General features: G+C 43.1%; 1 protein-coding gene across 7 annotated transcripts in view; it reads right to left on the minus strand.

The window, feature by feature from the left end:
• Positions 1-22873, minus strand: part of SCUBE3 (signal peptide, CUB domain and EGF like domain containing 3) — a 262129-nt gene that overhangs the window by 96838 nt on the left and 142418 nt on the right. For 5 of the 7 annotated variants that reach the window (XM_060231458.1, XM_060231452.1, XM_060231455.1 and 2 more), the window contains 2 exons: positions 11732-11857; positions 8825-8941 (listed from right to left, as the gene is read on the minus strand). In XM_060231458.1, the coding sequence (XP_060087441.1) occupies positions 8825-8941; positions 11732-11857 (243 nt within the window). The remainder of the gene's footprint in view (positions 1-8824; positions 8942-11731; positions 11858-22873) is intronic. The other 2 variants (XM_060231454.1, XM_060231457.1) reach the window with 1 other exon arrangement.

Genomic DNA, 22873 nt, shown 5'->3' on the forward strand with positions numbered 1-22873 from the left:
GAGTGATCTTCCGTGACGTCTATCGGGTGCGTGGTCTCGATGGCGTGGAGAGTCGAAGCGAAGTGGAGACACCATAGCGTCCTTGTAGGTACGAGGGACAGTAACGTCCCGGAAGGAGTCAAGGTCGAGCTGTTTTTGCAGTTGCTGTTGCTGTAAAGCTTTTTGCTGCTGCAGTTGCTGTTGCTGAAGAAGCTGTGAAGATGGCTGTGTAGGTTCCTTCGCCAAGAGGTCCTCCGGCAGGAATTCCTGTATTGAAGGCGAACGAGAGCCAATTCGGATGACCTCGGATTCGATAGCATCTACCGGAGTCAGGACTGGAGGCGGTGTTGGAGCCGTGAGCACTCGGAGTGAAGAGACCGCTAAGGCGGCTTTCGCATCCGAAGCTGACTGGTGAGGCGAAGAAGATTTCTCTTTTCCCGTCGAGTCACCATGTTGTTTCTTGGAATCATGGTGCTTCTTCGGGTGTTTTGAGGGCTTAAGCTTCCTGGGAGTCATAGCCACAGAAGCTGCCTGGACCGTACCGACCCTCTGTGGAGATTTCTGCGGATCAGAAGACTGAGACATAGCTGGGCGCAGAGATTGGGTCAGTAGGTGACTATTCAGTCTAGCGGCGCGGTTCTTTTTAGCTTGTTTGCCGAACTGGGCACAGTGAGCACAAGCGTCAATCCTGTGGGTGTCGCCCAGGCAAATTAGGCACAAAGCGTGGCCGTCTGAGGAGGGGATCTTAGTCCCACAGCGAATACACTTTTTAAAAGTGATTTTAAGTACTTTTCCTTCCATACGCCCGGGGGGAGGGGGGGGAAGGAGGAAAAGGGGAGAGATAAAGGAAACAGGAGGATATAACAAAGAATTTTTTTTTCTTTTTTTTTTTTATACTATACCAGACAGAAGTAAACGTGGGGAAAAATGAAGGAAGACGTTAGCGGTAGCGGAGAAAGGACAGTTGAGGAGGCTAGTTGAGAGGAGACGCAACGAGGAAGGACTATCCCGGGCGGCGGTCGGAAAGAAACTGGTGGGTGGAGCGCCTTCCCCCCGCTCCAGGCATGCGCAGTGGATGCCTGCTCCCCAGGGCGGGAGGAAGTGCGCGCCAAAAATAACGCCTAAGGCTAGCTTTGAATTCTCCGAGGTCGGGTTCGTTCCAGCGGGAAAACCCATGTGTGGGACTGCACAGAGACCACGAAGAAGATCCTAGAGATTCTAAATGGCTATAAAATGCTCTCTTACTGTTATATACCCTAAGATTATGAAACCTGGGAAAGGGGGGAGGGGATTCCAGCCAAAAATGGATTAGAGTAGGAGCATCTTCTCTTAGGATGTCTATGCAAAGGGACTTTAATATAACACAAAGAGAGAGAATATAACACAAAGGGACTTTAATATAACCCTAAATGCCCTACAATATGCAGTGAAAATCTGATCATTTCTAGATGCTACCAAAAAATTACCCTGCGTGCAGAGTGTTTTCTCAGCAGTTTACCAAATGCTTTCAAAGTCAAATATCTGTTTGTTTGTTTTTCCACAACAAGGACAAAAAACATTACAATAATGTGATGTGATCATTTCCTAACTAAGATTTCTTAACACTAATCTACTGTCAAACTATATAAACATCTGAAGCTATCTCTCTCAGCTTTTCTGAAATTTTGCTGATCCAAAACCCACATCAAATATGTGGGCTTTTCTTTCATTCTGACACTTATTCTCAAGGCTGAGACTTTATGATGCCAAGTTTTGGGTTGGAACCTGCTACTATGACCTAATATTAACTTCTCTAGCTCTTCCCAAGAGATCACAGAATAGAGATAGCCAAGATAACAGCTATACTGATGCAAGCATCAAATTCCCTTCTTCAAGGAATTAAAATCCTGTAATTCCCTTGCTATGAGCATACAGAATAATTTAGAGTATCTACTGAGAGGCAACAAAAATTGTTACCAACTGCACACAGGCACATAATTGTGTGAGGTTAAATGGTGATGAACAAAATCAATACAATATACAGTCAAAATGAGTGTTTTCATTTGAAAGTACATGGTTCCAGAGTTTATACAACATACCAAATATTCTTGCATTTGTTTCCATCCCAACATTGATTCTTTATCAATGCTTGCAACTAAAATTTAAATATGATATTAGCTCCAAGATCCAAAAAGGCATGGCAGTTCCAGATAATTATTGTAGCGTCTACTATATGAAGCTGAAATTATCCTTGTTACACTACTTCTAAAGATTTCAAAACATTTTGAGCATAATCCTACATCTTTAGTATTAAGCAATCACGTTTTAACTTCAACCTCCGCAGTCACATGGGGAGGGGCTCTTTCTGCTGTAGTCTACAGAGGAAGGCTGAAACATGGCAAGGCAGCGAAGATTTCAGCCAGCAGAGAGGATGTTCATTTACATGCAGCTTTTGTACTGCGCTAGTTCATCTTTGTCCTCTCATAGGGGCAGGAGGACTGAGATGGTCCTTTGAATGCCCAAAGAATTCTTGAAGTAGAGGTATTTGGTACTGCTATAAATTGTGGTACTTCAACAGGAAGCATGGGGAAAGTACACAAAAGAAAAAAGTTATCAAAATTGCACTGGATTTTGTAAAACACTCCTCAATATGGACCATGCCACCCATACCAACATCAATCCTCCCTGTATTTGACATGTGCACTAGGAAGGATAAGAGTGCAAATAATCATAATTTCTTTGATGATTCTAGGAGTCAGGCATGATCAGTCAATGCAATCAAGTCCCAATAGACATGCCCTTCATACACCAATCTCATATGGCCTGGGGCAAACAGAAGGAGGGGGAGGTAGGCATGCACATTCACTCCAGAATGCATATATGGTAGAAATTTGTATTTAAAGCTATATATAACCACAGTTACATTAAATGTGGTGTTCCCTGACATATGGGATACTGCAGAAATTCAGCACATTCTACTTGCCTATTTGCCTGTTAAGATGAAATCTGAATGTTAAATATTTGATCTTTTTGAAATATAATTGAACTGTTTCTAATTCAGATGGAAGCAATACCAGATTCAAAGAGCTTTTTTTCTTTACAGAAAGGCATGCCTTATTTATTTATTTATTTGTGCAATTTCTGTCCTGCCCTTCCCACTGAAGTGGGCTCAGGGTGGGTTACAAAATAAAATTCTACCAAGAGAATACACAAGAAAAAAATTATTTCTAAAAATCTAAAATTACAACCAATTAGAACGACTAAATAACATTTATAAACATTAAGATAGCGAACATAGTTTCCTTGGATCTGGTCAGCAGTTTAAACAACTAGGTCTGCTGAGTAGTAATTCAGTCAACTGTTCTGAGCAGATTTTCAGTAGGACAAGCCAATCCTGTGAGTCATCCACTGCCTCAACTAACAGCCTGGCAGAATAGCTCTGTTTTACAGGCCCTGCAAGAACTGTAACAGGGTCAGGATATCTATTCCACCACATTGAAAGCCCTGGCTCTAGTCAAGGCTAGACAGACATCTTTCAGGTTAGGAATTTCCAGTCAATATTGATTGACCAACCTTAGGGCCCCCTTCAGGGGACATATGGGGAGAGGCAGCCCCACAGGTATGTTGGTCCTTGGCTGCTCAGGGCCTTAAAAGCCAAAACCAACACCATGAACTGGATTCGGAACTCTATCAGCAGCCAGTGCAGTCTGCAGAGAACCAGCTGAATGTGAGCCTGCAAAAGAGTCACAGACAGCAGGTGTGCTGCTGCATTCTGCACTAGCTGTAACTTCTGGATCAGACACAAGGGTAAGCCCATGTACAGTGAGTTACAATAGTCTAATCTGGAAATGATCATTGCATGGATCACAGTAGCCAAGTAGTAAGAGGAAAGGTAGGGGACTAGTTGCTGAACCTGCCAAAGATGAAAACAGCCTGATTTGGCAACCATCGCGACCTGGGTCTCCATAAATAGGAAGGCATCCAGAATCACTCCTAGACTCTGGACCCTGGACGCCGGGGTAAGTAAAGCCTTTTCCAGGGCTGGGAGCTGAATTCCCTTATCTAAACCCTCACAGATCCAGGTGGGCAGCTGTGATGGTCTGAAGCAACAGAACAAAGTTGGAGTCCAGTAGCACCTTTAAGACCAACAAAGTTTTATTGAGAATGTATGCTTTCATGTGCATTTTAACACTTTAAAATGTGCATTTTAGCACTTTAAAAGTGTGCTTTTAGCACACGAAAGTTTACATTCTTAATAAAACCTTGTTGGTCTTAAAGGTGCTACTGGTCTCCAACTTTGTTTTAATCCCCCACAGCTCAGGTACAGGACTTCCATCTTCAAGGGATTCAACTTCAGCTGACTCTGGTAGAACCCACCAGCCACAGCTCTTAGCGCCCAGCCCAAAATGTCTGGGGTCAAGTCCAGCCATCCAGACATTAACAGATACAGCTGGGTGTCATCATATTGATGGCACCCGAGATCAAACTCCCAGATCAGCTGGGCAAGAGGGCACATATAGATGTTAAATAGAATTGAGGAGAGAATCGCTCCCTGAGGGACCCCACAATCCATTGGGAATCACAGGGAGACTCTTTCTCCTAGTGCCACTCTCTGTCCCAACCTTGAAAGAAGGAAGAAAGCCATTGTAGGACAGTTCCTGAATCCCCATGTTGGCAGTATAGTGGAGCAAGAGGTTGTGGTCAACCATGTCAAACACTGCTGGCTTCACATCAGAGCTCTGCTGAGGAGGAAAGCACAGGTGAAGGACAAGGAGGAAAATGACAGGAAACATGATGAGAAAGAAGTTCAGCCATCATCCCCTATACTCTCTACTGCTGTTAGAAATGAACCTCTTCCTCTTTTTTATGAGACTGGGACACTCTCATGTTTAAACACAGAAAACTGTTGTAGTCATGGCAAATTTGGCACAGATTATTTAAAAGATGCTGACTCACTGTGAGCAGAACAGTGAAATTGGAAAGCTTTCTTTGTTAATTAAGAATTAGAGGGAACATGGCTAAAGAGACCCAGGTCTTTGTTTTATCTAATTTATCATATGCCTTGAAGTTTTTATGTGTAAATGTGTTATATGATTGGTCAAATGACAGTAATAAAGAATGACCGAATGAGCGACTGACTGGGATCCAGGTTTGAGCGTCACTACCCCCACAACTTTCCATAGCAGATTTGGACAGACAGTTCAAATCAGTTTTTGAAATTCATCTTTCTTGCTCACTGCTTTTTGAACTTTGCTGCTACCTCAGAGTTTCCATATCCAACTTCCTGAAAAGAGTCTCTACTATACTTATAAAGGCTGCAGAGAAATGTAGTTTTTATCACTGCAGTGTAGCAGTGCTAGTGGAACTTTCCCTTTCTATGAGAAAAGCACTGAAGCCTTAGTTTTGGACCAGGGAATAATTATGACCCCCTGGCTCACGTTCCATGGCTTCCAAAGTTTCTTTTTTTTGCAGGGTTAGTACATTTATTCCCTGGACCCATTCCTGTGTAACTTAATATGACAAGACTAGGCAAATAAAGCTTAGCACATTAGAGTTGCCAGCCCCCAAGTCCCAGCAGTGGATCCCCCTGTTTCAGGGGCTCCTCACTGCCACGGACCAGCTGGCTGGTGGGGAAAACCTCTCCCCTAAACAGGGACCTTGCTGTGCAACTTCCCCAGCCACTCCCAGAATGCCTCCCAAATCCCCCTGCTGGACAGACAAGGGGACCTTGCAACCCTGTTGCCCATCTCTTAATTTCCTTGCTAGGGATAAAAAACTTCACTTGCTTAATTTCTTCATGTCAGGCTTCATGTGACTGCATGTTTATGGTATGATTGGGAGTTAAACCGAGTTGCCTCCCATCATGCAGGTCAATGGATCAGGCACCTGAAAGCAATTCAAAACAAAGGAAGGAAGCTATCACAGAGATTATGAAAGCAAAAAAAGAAAGGAAAAGTGGACGAGAACCAGATTTACACAGACATATTTTCCTTGGTGGGGAGATATGTATACATCACCATTAAGACCATGTAGCATTTCAGATGTTACAGAAGGTTCTCTATGGTCCTGCAATTCTTTTATTTAAACAGCAACTGTGTTGAGGCAGAACATTTGCATCAAACAACACAATTCAAAGGAAAGATGTGTGAAAAAGTCCAAAAGGCACATCATATGCAGACAAAAGAAAATGTGCTTGTTTACCCTGGAGGAGGGAGAAGAGTAAAGGGAAGGAGCAGCACAGCGGCAATTTGTATACATTTTACAGCATTCAGGGATGAAAAGAAACTTGCTTTATCTATAATATGAAACAAGTGCAAAACACAAATTTATAGCATAGTAGATTGAAGCTGAAATTTGAAGGAAAAAGAACCCTCTATTAACTCTAAGATATGGACTAGAGATGAACATGAACTGAGGAAAGGGTGGTGCATTTTGGTTCGTGGTTCGCTTGATTTCATGAACCAAATGAACCATAAACCAACAAACCACGACTTTCCTGAACCATTCATGGTTTGGGTATTTGTGCTTCGTTATGGCTAGGAGAGGGTGGGGAACAATTTAAATACCATCCCCTCCCTTCTCCAGCCCAGGAGCTCTCCACTGTATCCTATGGCCCTATAGGATACAATGGAGAGATCTCTCCCTGATCTTTCTCCCCTTTCCCAACCAGCCAGCCCTGGTCCTGTAGGGAGACTTCTCCCTGTTAGACTGGCTGCTTTGTCAGACCTGCTGCACTGTCTGATTTCAACCGTGCACCCCAGCAGAGCCTAAAGAACAGCTGATCCTGTGGGGAGAGATCTCCCTACAAGACCAGCTGTTCTACAGGTTTTACTGCACTGCACAGCCAGCAAACCAGCCGATCCTGTGGGGAAACCTCTCCCCGCAGGCTCAGCTGGGGCTCTGTTGGGCTGCCCGGTTTCTATTGGGCAGTGCAGCAGATCATGTAGAACAGCTGATCCTGCAGGGAGTGGTCTCCCTCTGGGATTGGCTACTTTGCTGACTCTGCTGCACTGCCCAGTTTCAACCAGGCACCCCTGCAGAGCTAAAGAACAGCTAGTCCTGAAGGACCAGCTGTTCTACAGGTTCTGCTGCACTGCCTGGTTTCTACCTCTCCCCATGGGCTCGGTTGCTTGGTGCCTGGGGAAGCCAAATAGGAAGTAACTGTCCCGAATCTTCTGAACTTCTCATGGGAGGTTTGGAAAGGTCAGGGGCAGTTCATGGGATGCACGGTTCCACACCGAACCATTAACTGGCCTGAATCATGCATGAATCATGGTTTGGTTTGTACCCAAGCCTAGTATGAACGAAGTTGCCCATGGAAACTGTGAAGTCACCTTCCCTGCAGGGTTTCCAAGTAAGCACATCTAGTTTGAGAAGTTTTAAGTACCAGGTATCCCATGTCAAGACACGAGGCTGCACAAGGAAAATTGAGCTATAGGGGTGCAAACCACATTGCACTACTGAGTCAAATCCTTTGGGTTGCAACCAAACAGTTTTCATCTCTTTGAGTGTATCTATATAAAACCTTTCAAATGTGTGAGGTGCCCCCATATTCAACAATGACTCCAGCTGACCTAAGCTGCATAACAAATGTTGTTTTCACCCTTGGTGGTTGGTTTGGCTTTGGGACTGATGGGAAGTGGGGTTTCCCCCCCACTTCCACAAAACATCATGGTGTTTACCTTCTGGCTTTTCTTTATTTTTCCTGCTATCTTTCCTAAGTCTGCTTTATTACAAGGTTTTAGGAAACAGTGCAGCAAAGTCAGGGTGGTTGCTGTGTAAATGCAAAAACTCAGATCTTTCCCATTACTAGCAACACTGGTGACATTTCTCCTGCTTCAGTGCCCAAGAGAGGCCATTCTCCCCCTATCCCCACATCACTCATCCTCTCCCCCATTTTCTTTTAAAAAAATCAGTGACTGACATATAGTCATCACATTTTAACTTTATAACAGTCTGTTAAGGCCTCTAAATTCCCACTTTCCATTTTTTTTAAAAAGCAGTCTAGTCCCACTCATTGTAGAGATATAAGGGGGTAAGAAAATCTCAGCAGCAAAAAGGGCTAGGAAGTTACTTGTTTTCAAAATGCAAGCTGAGAATTAATTATAACATTATAACATAATAGCAATTAGTAATTGTCAATTATTTTTATCTAGAAACATGAAAAAATCCTTTGGTGGCACAGGCGAAGGGGAATGGCTGGGGGAAATGTAAGAAACCCTGCCATGTGGAAACCCTATTGCCACTGAACTGAAACTGCAGCTGTAGCAAGATCACCACATAATAGCATTGCTATGTGGATGTCCAGAAGTCAAGTAGCATGCTGCCTCCCACTTGCCTGGCACACAGCCTGGGTCAGGTGCATCCTTCCCTGCCCATATATAGTTCTGGAATAGGACCATTTTAACACCCCATTTCTCTCCAAATATATCCCAAATCATAACACGGCAGTTGGACTTTTTGATGCAATGCACAATCGCTTTAAGAACATACAGATTCTGTTCCCACAATGGATGGTAGAAGGAGGTCGAAAGTAGCCTCTTGACAAACCATTATTGTGATGCTTTACTTTCTTTCTGACACCTTGGAAAGGTGACCTTTTTAGTGCTGGATTACTTTCTTATTGCTAATATACAGTGGTTTTTGTAGGGCCCGAGGCAATTATGTCTTACAGTAATATATTTTCTTTTGGCTTTACTTAGATTGCCATTGGTATCAGAGTATGAGCTCCCATCATTTTTAAAAGCAGCCTCATACATAGGATCCCTGCTTCAAAAGTCCCACACTTTGCTGCCTACCAAGAATACACACATACCACATACAGGCACACTTTTCAGCCAAGATTTGTATTATAGTTCTCACCTACCTATGCATGTCTTCCCATCTGAATGTAGCACGAACTTAATATGGCAACCACACTTTGGCCCTTGATCCGTATCATCACAAGTGTGCTGACACCCTCCATTACCATAGTTGCAGGTCACTGCAATGGACAAGAGATCAGGCAAAAAGGTAAATAGTTGTTCAGAATGTTATCATCAATAAGTCAGGTACACAGAAACATTGGCCCCAAGCTGTTGGTCTTCTGGAAATGCTAACCCATAAAGCACAGAGACACTTGTCAAATCAAGTCGATTACCTGTTCCAGTAGGCCAGCATCCCATATCATTTTGGATTACACAACCTATAGCAGGGGTGGCCAACGATAGCTCTCCAAATGTTTTTGCCTACAACTCCCATCAGCCCCAGCCATTGGCCATGCTGGCTGGGGCTGATGGGAGTTGTAGGCAAAAAAACATCTGGAGAGCTACCAGCCACCCTGACTTATAGTAATATCCCACTTTTGATGTAAGAGTGCTTCACATGGAAAGTTAGCTGCATACCTAGTACATGTTCTATTGCACAAATACAACTGCAAAAAAATAGTCCAGGGGAAAGATGACACAGAACACTGCTTATACATCTTTTGAGCACTTTGTCTTTTATCTACAAATCTTGATTCCAACCTACATTTTATTCTTTGTTTGGCTGTTGTAGATTTTCAGGGCGGTGTGGCCGTAGTCTTGGAATTGTGAGACCTGACGTTTCGCCAGCAACTGTGACTGGCATCCTCAGAGGTGTAACCCAGAAAACTGGAGTTCTCTCTGCGTCAAATTGAGAAGAAGTTGGTAGGCAGGTAATTTATATCTACTCAGGCAGGTGAGGTAGGGCTGAGTTATTACCTTGTGAGAGCTTCCTGGGCTGTGACATGCTAATGGAGGAGCTTACTTGAGGGGGCTCTTTTGTATATGGATTGGCTATTGAATTTCTAATCTTATTTGTAGTGCTGTTGTAAACTGTAGGGCATTTTGTGTTTTTCAGGACTGGAAGCCATGCCCTATTCATTTTTAAACTTTCTTCCTTCCTGTTGAAATTGTGTTTATGGATTTCAATGGCTTCTCTGTGTAATCTAACATGGTAATTGGATGTGTTGTCCAGCATTACAGTGTCTTGAAATAAGATACTGTGTCCTGTTTGAGTTAGGCTATGTTCAGCCACTGCTGATTTTTCAGGTTGGCCAAGTCTGCAGTGTCTTTCATGTTCTTTTATTCTTGTCTGGATGCTACATCGTGTGGTCCCAATGTAAACTTGTCCACAACTGCAGGGTATGTGGTATACTTCTGCAGAAGTGAGGAGGTCTATTCTGTCTTTTGCAGATCATAGCATCTGATGTATTTTTGTGGTGGGTCTGAATGTTTAAAAATGAATAGGGCATGGCTTTCAGTCCTGAAAAACACAAAATTCCCTACAGTTTACAACAGCACTACAGATTAGATTAGAAATTCAATAGCCAATCCATATACAAAAGAACCCCCTCAAGTAAGCTCTTCTATTAGCATATCACAACCCAGGAAGCTCTCACAAGGTAATGACTCAGCCCTACCCCACCTGCCTGAGTAGATATAAATTACATGCCTACCAGCTTCTTCTCAATTTGAACCAGAGAGAACTCCAGTTTTCTGGGTTACACCTCTGAGGATGCCAGTTACAGTTGCTGGTGAAATGTCAGGTCTCACAATGCCTAGATCATCGCTACACAGCCCGGAAAATCTACAACAGCCAATGGACTCCGGCTGTGAAAGCCTTCAACAACATATTTCTTGTTTGTTTAGCATCATGATTTAGTATCATTTCATCCAGTTCCGATGTCACATTGAATTATGGTTTCTTGGGATATGGTTTCTTGGGATTTAGTATCATTTCATCCAGTTCCGATGTCACATTGAATTATGGTTTTCTTGGTCTCTAAACTGTAAGTGCGGGAAGGAGAGAACACATGTACTTGAGGATTTCAAAGTAATGCGCGCATACATTCATTATGTCTGAATGAAACCCATTTTATTTAAATAGACACCCAGCAATAATGGATCAAAATTTAGTTGGCAGGGGAAAGCATAAGGAACCTAGAAGCCCACTGGCATAAAACTCATATTAATCCCACACATTCTAATTAGTTCATCCTCAATATACAAAAACTAAACTAAAAGAATATTCAGGACATTGTAAACTGAGATGTTTAAATCTACCTAAGGAAATTGTTCTGCCTGAAATCTATCACATCTGGAAATACCACAACCATTCTCAAGCAGGCAATAAAGCTGTAATATTTAATCCACAACTGACGTGCATCTATATCAGCAGTTTTGCACATTTGCAATAGCAGAAACTACATGGAAGAAAGCAGAGAGGTATGCTCTGCATATAACTATCCAATCTTTCATTATTTATGCTCCATTTGTATGAGAACTTGTACCTTGTGCTGCTTGACTAGTGTGTGGGCAAATCTATTACTGTCTCTTCTCCTGGCCATTGTTCCCCCCACCCCCATCTTCCATTTCATTTCATTTTTTCTTTACTAGTGAATTGGTATCAATACACCTTTTAAGACACCTGAGTAATATCATCAGCTCATTCTTTTAACAGCAGCAGGGAAATACGGTAATTTCACAATCCAGTGACTTTGCTGTCTTGTCACTCTTCCTCAAGGCTACCCCTTCTTTAATCAGGAAACTGCACTAAATATACAGGAGCTTTTAATATGCAGGTGCAACGACATCACTTAGAATGTATTTATTTTTTACTGAGAACTCAGAACCTTCAGTATCAGTGAATCAGATCTTAAACCTATGATACAAGATTAAATTTGTATTTTTCTTGCTCTTTCTTGCTCAATAACCGATAAAATGCATCAAGACTAAATCTAAATGTGACAGGCCACATTGCAGGCACTTACACTTGCAGTCTCGTTGGTTTTTGGTGAGCTCAAAGCCAGGTCGGCATTCACAGGCAATGCCACCTTTGGGGGTTTCCCGACAGATGTGGGCACAACCATGGTTCTTGTTCATGCAGTTCATTCCTTCTAAAAGAGAAAGGAAACAACATAAAAGCTACTCTGCTCCCTTAAGTTGCCAAGCAAGGAAGAGCTGTAGGCTGCTCACATTAACTGTAAAAAAAGAATGTCCGGATGAACATCTCTAGGGCTTTCCAGTGGCTGCTATCACATATAACTGGTACACAGGATATGTCCTAGATCCATGCCAGTCTGGTTTCCGGCCAGGCCACGGGACGGAGACGGTTCTGGTCGCCTTAGTAGATGACCTCCAACGGCAACTGGATCGAGGCGGTGTGGCAGTGCTGATGTTATTAGATCTGTCGGCTGCATTTGACACAGTCGACCATCGGCTGCTGATCCACCGCCTCGCCGACATAGGGGTTAGGGGGTTGGCCTTACAATGGCTTTCCTCCTTCCTCATGGGTCGGGGACAAAGGGTGGCAATTGGGGGTGAACGATCCCAGAGGCGCACACTAGACTGTGGGGTGCCCCAGGGAGCAGTTCTCTCCCCGATGTTATTTAACATCTATATGCGCCCTCTTGCCCAGATTGTCCGGAGGTTTGGGCTGGGTTGCCATCAATATGCAGATGACACCCAGCTCTATCTGCTAATGGACGGCCGGCCCGCCTCTGCCCCGGGGAGCCTGGATCAGGCTCTACAGGCTGTTGCAACATGGCTTAGGCTGAGTGGGCTGAAGCTGAACCCAGCGAAGACAGAGGTTCTCTGTGTGGGTCGGGGCGCTCTGGGGAGGGAAATATCTCTCCCGACCTTTGACGGTGCGCCGCTGAAGGCGGCGCAGCGGGTAAAGAGCTTGGGTGTTTTACTGGAGCCTTCATTATCAATGGAGGCCCAGATAACAGCCACTGCCAAGTCAGCATTCTTTCATCTGAAGCGGGCGAGGCAGTTGGCCCCTTTCCTAGAGCGCCGGGACCTAGCAACGGTGATCCATGCGACGGTCACCTCAAGATTGGACTACTGTAACGCCCTCTACATGGGGCTGCCTCTGTGCCGGACCCGGAGATTGCAGCTAGTGCAGAACGCAGCGGCCAGGCTGCTGCTTGGCCTCCCAAGATGGGAGCATATACGGCCGGGGCTGCGCGAACTGCACTGGCTGCCGATTGTATACCGGGTCCAGTACAAAGTGCTGGTGATTACCTTTAAAGCCCTATATGGCCGAGGACCGACCTACCTGAGGGACCGTCTCTCCCCGTATGAGCCCCAGAGAGCACTGAGGTCAGTAGGTAAAAACAGATTGACCACCCCTGGGCCAAAAGAAGTTAAACTTCGGACTACCTATGCACGGGCCTTCTCTACCGCGGCCCCTTCCTTGTGGAATCAACTCCCAGAGGAGGTGCGGGCCCTGCGGAACCTTGATCAGTTCCGCAGGGCCTGCAAGACCACCCTTTTCAAACAGGCATTCATGAACGGCTGACCAAGTCCACAGAGAAACATCAAAACGGTCCAGTCTGGAGATCCGCCATCATTCACAAACTGACAGGCATAGCGTCGACTAATAACGGTACTGTCAGATCTAACTTAATGTTTTTAGATTTAGTAACTGTTTTAACTAATGTATTAATCAGTTTGGGGTTAATTTAATGTTTTGTTAAACGTATTGTTGTTTTGCTGTTGTTAGCCGCCCTGAGCCTGCGTGGCGGGGGAGGGCGGGATATAAATAAAATTTTACTTACTTACTTACTTACTACAAGAACTCTGGACAGTTCTTATTACACAGTCAATAGTATCCACTAGTACCTTACACTAGTCCCTGGCCAGTGCCAAGTCCCTGGCATGCACGTGCTGAAGCTTTCAGTATGACTAAACTGCTGGGACTGGAACTACTGAAACAGCACACCTGATCCCTTTAATAGGAACTGCCTGTTTGTTCCTATGGATGAATGCAAGAAAGACCCTGGCTGAAGGAAGCAGCCAGCCTTTAGGTATCAATATTTGCAGCCTGAGGAAGCAATTAATGTCTCTACGGAAACTGTGCTGAAAAAAATATGATATGGAATTTGACATGACATTAAAGATAAACAATCCCTACAAACACCAGGAATGACGTTTTCATTGGTTTCTAATGATTTTCTAAGCCAAAAACATTAGTTGTAGAATAGCAGACATAAAAATCTAAAATTGTAATACCAAGGAAAGTTAAATTTCCTTATATAAAAGCACTTTTTAAAACCAAAATGTCTTCATGTCAACTCATGATCTATCCTGGAAAATTAAATGCTAGTTTTTTATTAGCTAAAAGTCTGCACAGAGAGGCTCAGACAGGTATTGTATTTTTCTCATTGTTCCTACAGAGCTGATCACAATTTTCCTGTTTTCCCAATCATTTTACTCTATCACACGCACTTTCACAGTGTCCAAAGCTCAGCATGCGCCCTGTTTTACTATGCATCAGAATGCAGTGCTTTCTTCTTGTCAGCCCATGAATTTTTATAAGATTCTTCCAATCATAACCCTATTGTCCTCTTCATTACACTTCCTTGATTGTATGCTCCAATAAGAATATTACTGCAGGCAGCCAATTCAAGCTCCCCCCTTCTCCAAAAGGGGTCAGAAAATTCCTCAGGCTCTCTCAGCACTGTAAATCTGCCAGATGCAGCATTAGCAGCAGACACTGCTGTCTGGTGCATCCATACTGCAAACAAAACAGGGTGCTGCTGACTTATGCCCCTTAGTTGTTTGTGCCTTTTCTCTGGCATGAAGGCCACTGAGTTCTGAGCATTAAGGTCCATTTCTCCACCCACCATAACAAAAAAACAGAGCCAGGAAGGCCATGCCCTTTGTGTTCAGCCTGGAAGGGTGATGAGCCATAGTGATTGGGTCAGTATGTTTGCAGATGTTGGGGTGTGAAAGAAAGAAAGAAACAGCATTAATGGATAATTTAGATCAGGAATGTCGAACTCATTTGTTATGAGGGCCGGTTTTGACATAAATGAAACCTCTTTGGGTTGGGCCATGTGTGTCATAAAATGTAATGCCAGGTAGCAGACATATAAACTGTATAAAGGGCACAAACACAATTAAAGATTTTTTTACTTAAAATAAAACATGCTTAAAACATTAGCACACTTGCAATATTTTGTTTTACAGTCTCTGATAAATGTCACCTCTTGCTATGAATTATTACATCAAAAACTGCAGACAATGTCTGTGCTGTTCAGGTGTTGTTCAGGTGTGTACATCTGTAAGCTGCAAACCTATGTTTGATTTATTGACATTCATTACAGAGATCTCATTGTCAATGCTTTGTGCCTAAGACCCAGAGGAAAATATGAAGCGACTGGGCATTGTGAGCTTTTCTACAGAAGTTGCTTCATGTGCTAGTCAAGAACATGGCATGGACTGAGGGCTATGTGCTTGTCTACAAAACTGTAGTCTTCCCCAGAAAAATAACTACAACTCCTATGTGGCAGTACAAGAACAGAGAGACAACCATGTACAGTGGTCAGTATCAGCCTACTAACTGGGAAGTCTGTTCAAGATCACCAATCAAAGGAAAATGTGAAAGAAAAATCAAGGGAAATTTGCTGAGTAAACCTAGGCTGGACACACACTCTCAACTTAACCCTGGGTTGTTGTTATTGCTCTTCTAAATAATTCACATGCTTTCCTATTGAGAAAGACCAGAGGGCATGAATATAGGAAAAAGAACTGGGGAAGCCAGCTGCACCCATAACAAGCCCAACCAAATTCTCTCTTTCTCTCTCTCTCCCTGTAGCAAGGCAAAAAGTTCATAACTTCAATGAAACGTTGCTAGTCTTAAAAGCAATTGCTTTGTATTTCTCCTGATGGTGGGGACTGGGTAAAGGAAGCTGGAGCTCTTTCCTTCCTTCCCCAGGGAACGAGGTAATGTTGATAATATGTAGCAAATGACAATGATTAGTATGAAGAACTTATTTACAGCCTTTTTACTTCCTGTGTCAGTCACTAGTTACAAACCTTACATCAGTAGAATAGATGTCTCTATTGACTAGCCATGTTTCTTTAGTCCTGCTTGTTAAATGCCAGAAACTAATGAGCTGCATTGTGAGTAAATACCCCCTTACAGAACATCGTGATTACCAGCTTGGTTGCCAGAGCACCTGGAGAAGGGACTCACACACATCTGGCCAGAGAGTGTGGGCAAAAGGGACTTATGCAGTACTAGCAGCCATAACGCTACAAGGGCACTCTAGACCGGTACAAGAGTGCCCACCAGGAGAATGGAAGACTTCCCATCGTTCCATATAACGACCATCCCAGCCATGAAGCGGAGAAGACTGCGCCGCCAGGAGCTATCCAGGCGAACGGTTTTGAAGTTCTGACCATGGAATCCACCGTGGAGGGCTAACACCACACGCAGCCATCTTCCTACCAGGCTTGACTCCATTCCAGCGAAGTGGACGGCTCACATACACACCAGATGTCACCTATGCCTGCAAGCAACCTACCTACTCCAGGAGTGGTTAATCATCCAACCGCCACTTTCTTTGTTTAACGGAACTCTAGACAAAGACTGGTGCCCAGAAGAAGGCAGAAGAAGAGGAAGACCATCTTCAGCCAGAGCCAAGTTCCTTTGTACGAACTAGGTGTTACCTAGGCCATGATTTGACTCCTTTTTGATAAGTCCATTAGTATTAAGTATCTCCCCACCCAAGCAATAGTACATAATATTGTCCTTATATTATCAAGTTTACAGTGGACAGAATTAATCATATTGTGCCATATTTTATGGGGAGGGATTGTTGCTGGAGGGTTTGGCCCTGTCCAAAAGCCAGATGGGGCAAAGATCAATGGATTTCCCAAATCACTGGAAATTAAGGACAGGTAGGTACTGTATCTCTATTTCTTCTTTCATTTTTACACTCTGCATCCAAATGCTGGATCTCAAGACAGCCTTTCATTGTTCATAACAACACCAATTCTTCTGACGAAATCAGATGTCCCACGTGTTGGTTTGTTTCTGAGACACAAAAAAGCATAAAGCTTTTTTTAGCAGTCACCTAACCCATGGGCCTATACTAAATAAATGTTCAGTTTTTGCAAATTCTTAATATAACAACTGTTGCATTTGGATTCGCTTTTCTCTTATATCCTAATATAGTTCATTGCTCTACCATCTTTTACTCTACTACCCAGTGCAACACAGAGAATTTTTCATTGATCTACCAATGGAAAGTGTCAGGCTAAAAGGAAGAATCAGAAAAGGGAAAGAAAAATATACTCAAAAGTCACACAGCACAGTTTAAGATCAATTGTACAGTACAGTACAGTACACTGACTCTTCCTCTCCTTTCTTCTTCCCAGCTTTTTCCTTTTGAAATTCCTCCCTTCCCACAATGTCCCCATTTCTCTGCAGTTTATTTATCTATTTAACATTTTTTAAAAATGTATTTAAAACATTTTTTTAATTTATTTATTTAAAACATTTTATGCTGCTTTTCCACCCAATCAGATTTCCCAAGGTGGCAAACAAAAACATTAAAATCTGAACATTTAAATATTTAAAACAATTCAATTAAAATGTCAGTTTAATTATTCTATGAACACTCAAAATCTGTATCAGTAAATGCAACAGCTGAATGAAATCTAGCATTTTTAAAATTCAACCTGACAACAGGGCACTGTTATCAGGAGGGTCTAATGGGCACTCATGTTTCAAGCATATTTCTGAGGATGTCAGCAGCAATCTGGATCCCTTTCATTCCTCAGCATCACTATTATTTTTGGCAGACCAGTTCACCTCTTTGCAGGAGAGGGCTCAGCTCTTTGTTTGCAGCTCCAGCCTGCCAAAAGAACTGCTGACAAAAGCATGCTAAACTATCCCTTTAACAAGAGCCATCATTTCTTAATCACTGCTCTGGTGAGCAGCATATGCACAGCATAGATTCCTAACCTGGAGGCATTTGCCAGGAGGCATCTTAAAGGCTTAGAATTTCACCAGGTAGTGAAATTTTCATGAGCATTTTACTAGTGATAATTACCATAACCACTAATGAAGAAAGAGAACAATGCCAGAAAGACAGGCAAAATGAAACCTCCGCATGAACTAAATTCACAAAAAGTTGTTTAATGTTGGGAAGAACACACTGTGGTGACATCAAGATACAGGATAGGGTCTGCTACACATTGCAACAGAAATGTTTGGTACAGGATTGCCATTTTCATGAAAGCTTCATTTTTCTATAAATTAAGGCTCCACCCTAACACCTTCTTGAAATTGGTTTAGAATGATGATTTGAACAGACTGCAAATTGTAATTGACTATTGTTCTTTGTATATTTGCCTTTGGAAGGAATTACTTCAGATATTTTATAGAAAGCAAAACAAAGGATCAAGATTTAGCAATGGAGAAAAGTAGCCATCTTTTCACTGCTCTTCATACATGAGCCATAAAGATTCTGCTTAAGATCAGGAAATATACAGCAGATATGTACCTCAATATCACATGGATATCACTTGGCGGGGGAAACCCTCCAAAACAGAACCTCCCAAACTTTTTGAGCCCAAGAGTACCTTTAGAATTCTGACACAGTATAGTGGGTGCAGCCACAAAATGGCTGCGACAGGAGGTGGCACTGGCCACAAAATGGCTGTCTCAGCTTACCTTCAGTCACACAGTGAAGATCCTTATGCTGCGGTAGCAGCTGCTGTCAAAACAACGAAGCATAGCCAATAAATTCTCTAATGGTCAATCAGAAGCTTTGCTGGGCAGAAGCCTCTGGGATCTCCATTCAGGCTATTAGTGGAATGATAGTGTCAGCAATATGCCCAGTGTTACCAATGTAAATAAATAAAATAAATGTCCAGCGGAGCTACAACCTACCAATGTAGTCAACATGACTATCACAGAAAATATGCAAGATCTGACATTTCAGATAAGATATTGAAGAGGCAGGAAGATACTATCATGGCACTGGCCAAGTGCAATGAGAGAGTGATGGGGAAAAGAGATTATATGGCTATAATTATAGTCCTAACCCCACCCCCTGCCTCAAAATTATAGCACCATTTTCTATAACAAACAAGACCAATGCTATCATGGAAGGGAGAAAGCTAGTGGCTGAGAAGCACCAACTGAGGTCTACTATTAGCACATACACTATGTACTCCTGCTTAGGGCCTGGGAAAACCAATGGTATATGTTATGGGCCTCAGTTCTACAGTATTTGCCAAAAATAAAACCTGTGTAATACTGTTCACAATCAGCAGCAGAATAGTAAGATAGATAACTATGAAGAATTTCTGAAAAGTAGCTGGCTCCCTTTCCCAACATGGTCTATTCCTCAAACACCTCATTTCTTCCCATCCCACCCACAGATTCACTACTACCTCACCAGCTTTATGCTGGAAACTTGGGATAATCTGTAGAATTTTGGATCTTTGCATCTCTGTCCTCCTGATCTAATCTCTGAGGTTCCAACTGAACTGGCAAACTAAGGATCTACTGACACCCATAGCCTGGCTATTTCATTTTCCCAGGAAACAAGGAAAGGTCACCTACAACCTCAGCAGTAAATACTGCATTCTGTGGGTACTGAATAGAACACTGAAGAGACTTTATATTCCATTTAACAAATGCACAAGCAGACAGACGAGATGAAGCATTTAGTGTGGTCACAGCCAGCTTAATTCCAGTAAGAGATTGCATGCTGAATTCTCTGGCCCTCACAGAGGCATTTCATTTAAGTATGAGAATACGGCAAGCAGCTGTTGTTTTGCTCCTGTCCAGGAAGCACCACATAGGAAGCCCAGGGTTTCTTATGGAATTTTACAGTGTGGTGAGTGGAACCAAAGCAACCGCAACAGTTGTCTGACTATTTTACTGGCAGTCCAGGGTGTACTTTCAAGCTTACTTTAGAGGTGCTGTTACTGCCTTGCCAAATCTGATTTGCAAGGCTATATGACCTCAGAGGAGATCTTGATTCTGAACAGACTAGTTACAACAACACTGAAAGGTTCTGTGGGAATTACACTGTGAGGAAAGCCATACTTACTGAACAGGGTATATTTACCAAGAGGCATTCATAGTTCAAGGATTCTTCTACATGACAGTCATTCAGGGATCATAGGTACTTAATGCAGTCACAGAATCTTTGTACATTGATCATTCTGTCTCCTGAAGACTACAAGATACTTACATATATTGTGAGAAAAGGGTAGTTTGTGACCATTTTCTTTATTAAAAAAAACTTTGGTTTAATTTCCTGTGCCTCCTGTGGATTTATGTATAGGCAGTGAGATTTTACCTTTTCCTAAATTGACTCAGAATTTTACTTACAGAATAAAAGGTCACTGTATGATGGCATGTTGTCTGATGCTAAAAGGGAGCTCCCACTTTTAATGATGCATTTTAGCTAGTCCCTGGAACTATGGAAACTGAGCATGAAGGATGCATTACTAGAAAAAGCATAAATATTTTCAAGACTCTGTGACAAGACAGTGCATCTATTCAAGCACATTGTCCATACAAGCTACACCAATCCTCTTTCATCCCCATCTGCACTACAGATCAATGGGGCAGAGAGAGGCATAACACAAGAATGGCGCATAGTGGAGCACAGGGAATGGATATGCATTTCACCTCCTCCTCCCTGTTTCCACAACCTTCCTCAAGCACAGAGTGGTCAAGCAGTTAGGAAGAGCCATGGTTCAGTGGTGGAGTACATGCTTTGCATGCAGGATCCACAGCCAATCTCCGACATTTCCAGTTAAAGGCTCAGGTAGTGGGTGTTAGAAAAGACTCTTTCTCTGTCTGAGAACTTGCAGAACTCCTCCCAGTTAGAATAGACAGTACTAAGCTAGACAGAGTTTCATATATTCACCAAGGATGAAAACATTTTTGACTGACATTGTATTCCAAGGTTCTCTCGTTTGGAAAGGGGAGTAGGGAATAAATAATGTTTCTTCAATTCTAAGTTACTGGTTTAAATCCAACCTATTAAAAATAATGTCTGTTTCTGTCCAATAGCTGTCCAGCTGTGTGCATGAAATGAGTTTTGGAAGAACTTGTTTCGTTTTTCAGAAGCCACAATTTATGGCCAGCTAACATCATAAAAACAGTTGCCACTGCAGAGCCTAACTGATCCCTCCTGCATTTCTGGCGCTTGAAAAACAGAGAACTAAGCAGGGCAATATACTAGGAGTGTGCAAAAAATAGGATTCAGGAAAATTCCGATTTAAGGGTATATTTGGGGTTTAAAAATTCAAGGGGGGGGATATCTCCTAATAGTAGATTCAGTAGCCGAATCTGATTTGGAAGAAAATCGGCTATTCCCAAATATATGGCCCCATTATACCCTATGGGTCATTGAAGTCAATGGCAAAATAGGGTATAATGAATTGCAGCTGTGCGGGGGGAGGGGGTTTGAGGTAGAGGCTCCAAACTTGCAGGCAGCTTCAGGAGCTTCTCCCCCACAGAACCCCCAAGTTTCAAAAAGATTGGACCAGGGGGTCCAATTCTTGGAGCACCCAAAGAGGGTGCCCACATCTCAACATTATACCCAGTGGGCCACTGAAGTCAATGACAAAACAGGGTATCATGAATTGCAGCTAGGGGGAGGAAGGGGTTAGAGGTAGAGGCTCTAAAATTGCAGGGCAGGTACAGGTGCCTCTCAACCACAAAACTCCCAACTTGCAAAAGGATTGGACCGGGGGTAGTTGCAGGGAAGGCTTACTCCTGAGTAGACCTTCCAGAGCCCGGCCCCCTGCCCCCCCTAAATAAAAGATCCTCCTGTGTGCCCCACCAAACTTGGAATCCTGGCTGCGGCCCTGTAATAAATTTATTTAGGATTGCAATGTTAAAGAAAGTTACAAACTTAAGCCCATTGACTTTGCCGAAGTATGGAAGATTGGAAGCACTTACCATGAAGCTTCCTTTCTCTGTGGTTCTGGAGTGGGACAATCCCTCACTGATGGGATTAGGCTCCTCCTCCTACAAAAGGTCAGTTTCCCAAGTGATCTGGGGTGGGGGAGTGGCCTATCCCCTGGACTCTTCCCAGTTGTCACCAAGCCACATCCCCCTAGAAGAAAAACTTGAAAAACACACTCTAAGCAAACAGACTTCCTCATGCAGAGTCAAAGACCGAGGCAAAAACTTAAATATATAACCATCTGTATTTTTATCAACAAGCCAACAACCATAGTGATATACACTATAACCACAACTTGTAGTAAACTGACGCATACATCATGTACTCAGAGTCAGACACCACCTATACATAACACAAAATTCTTACACTGCAACATGGCGGGTTGGACTATCCCACTCCAGAACTACCAAGAAAGGAAGCTTCACGGTAAGTACTTCCAATCTTCCGTTCTTCAGTGGTTCTTAGAGGAGTGGGACGGTCCCTCACTGATGGGACATAAAAAAGCAATATGCACTCCGGGGTGGGACTAACTCCCTTAGCAAATAACCTGCTGAAGCACTCTGCGCCCAAAGGCCGCTTCTGCTGCCACCCACTTATCTTATAATGCTTATTAAAGGTATGTACTGAAGACCAATTGGCCGCTTTACAGATGTTCTCTACCGAAGGGAAGGCATGGTAGACAATTGTAGTCGCAGCTCCTCATAAAGAGTGAGTGGTAACCCCCTGTGGAGGCTCAAGCCCTTGCACCTTATATGCCTCAACAATACATCCCCTTAACCATCTACTCAAGGTGGAAGTGGATACCTGACGGCCCAAAAAAGACGAATTAAAGGAAGTAAAGAGGGAATCTGATCGCCTAAAAGGCTTTGTTCTCTCAATACAGAAACTCAGAGCCCTACAGACATCCGATCGGTGCCAGTTTTTTCCCCCTTGCATGTTGGGGATTTGGGCAAAAGTTAGGAAGAACAATATCCTGAGTTCTTTGAAAAACAGTATTAACCTTCGGCACAAAGGTTGGGTCAGGTCTCAACACCACCCTATCCTCATGGAAATGGCACAACCCTTTATCTACTGAAAGTACCTTTAATTCAGACACTCTACAGATTGATTTAATTCCAACTAAGAACAAAGTTTTAAAAGTAAACTTTTTTAAGCCACAGCATGCCATGGGTTCAA

This window comes from Heteronotia binoei, chromosome 2 (assembly GCF_032191835.1).
Source record: "Heteronotia binoei isolate CCM8104 ecotype False Entrance Well chromosome 2, APGP_CSIRO_Hbin_v1, whole genome shotgun sequence".
NCBI classification, from domain to species: Eukaryota; Metazoa; Chordata; class Lepidosauria; order Squamata; family Gekkonidae; genus Heteronotia; species Heteronotia binoei.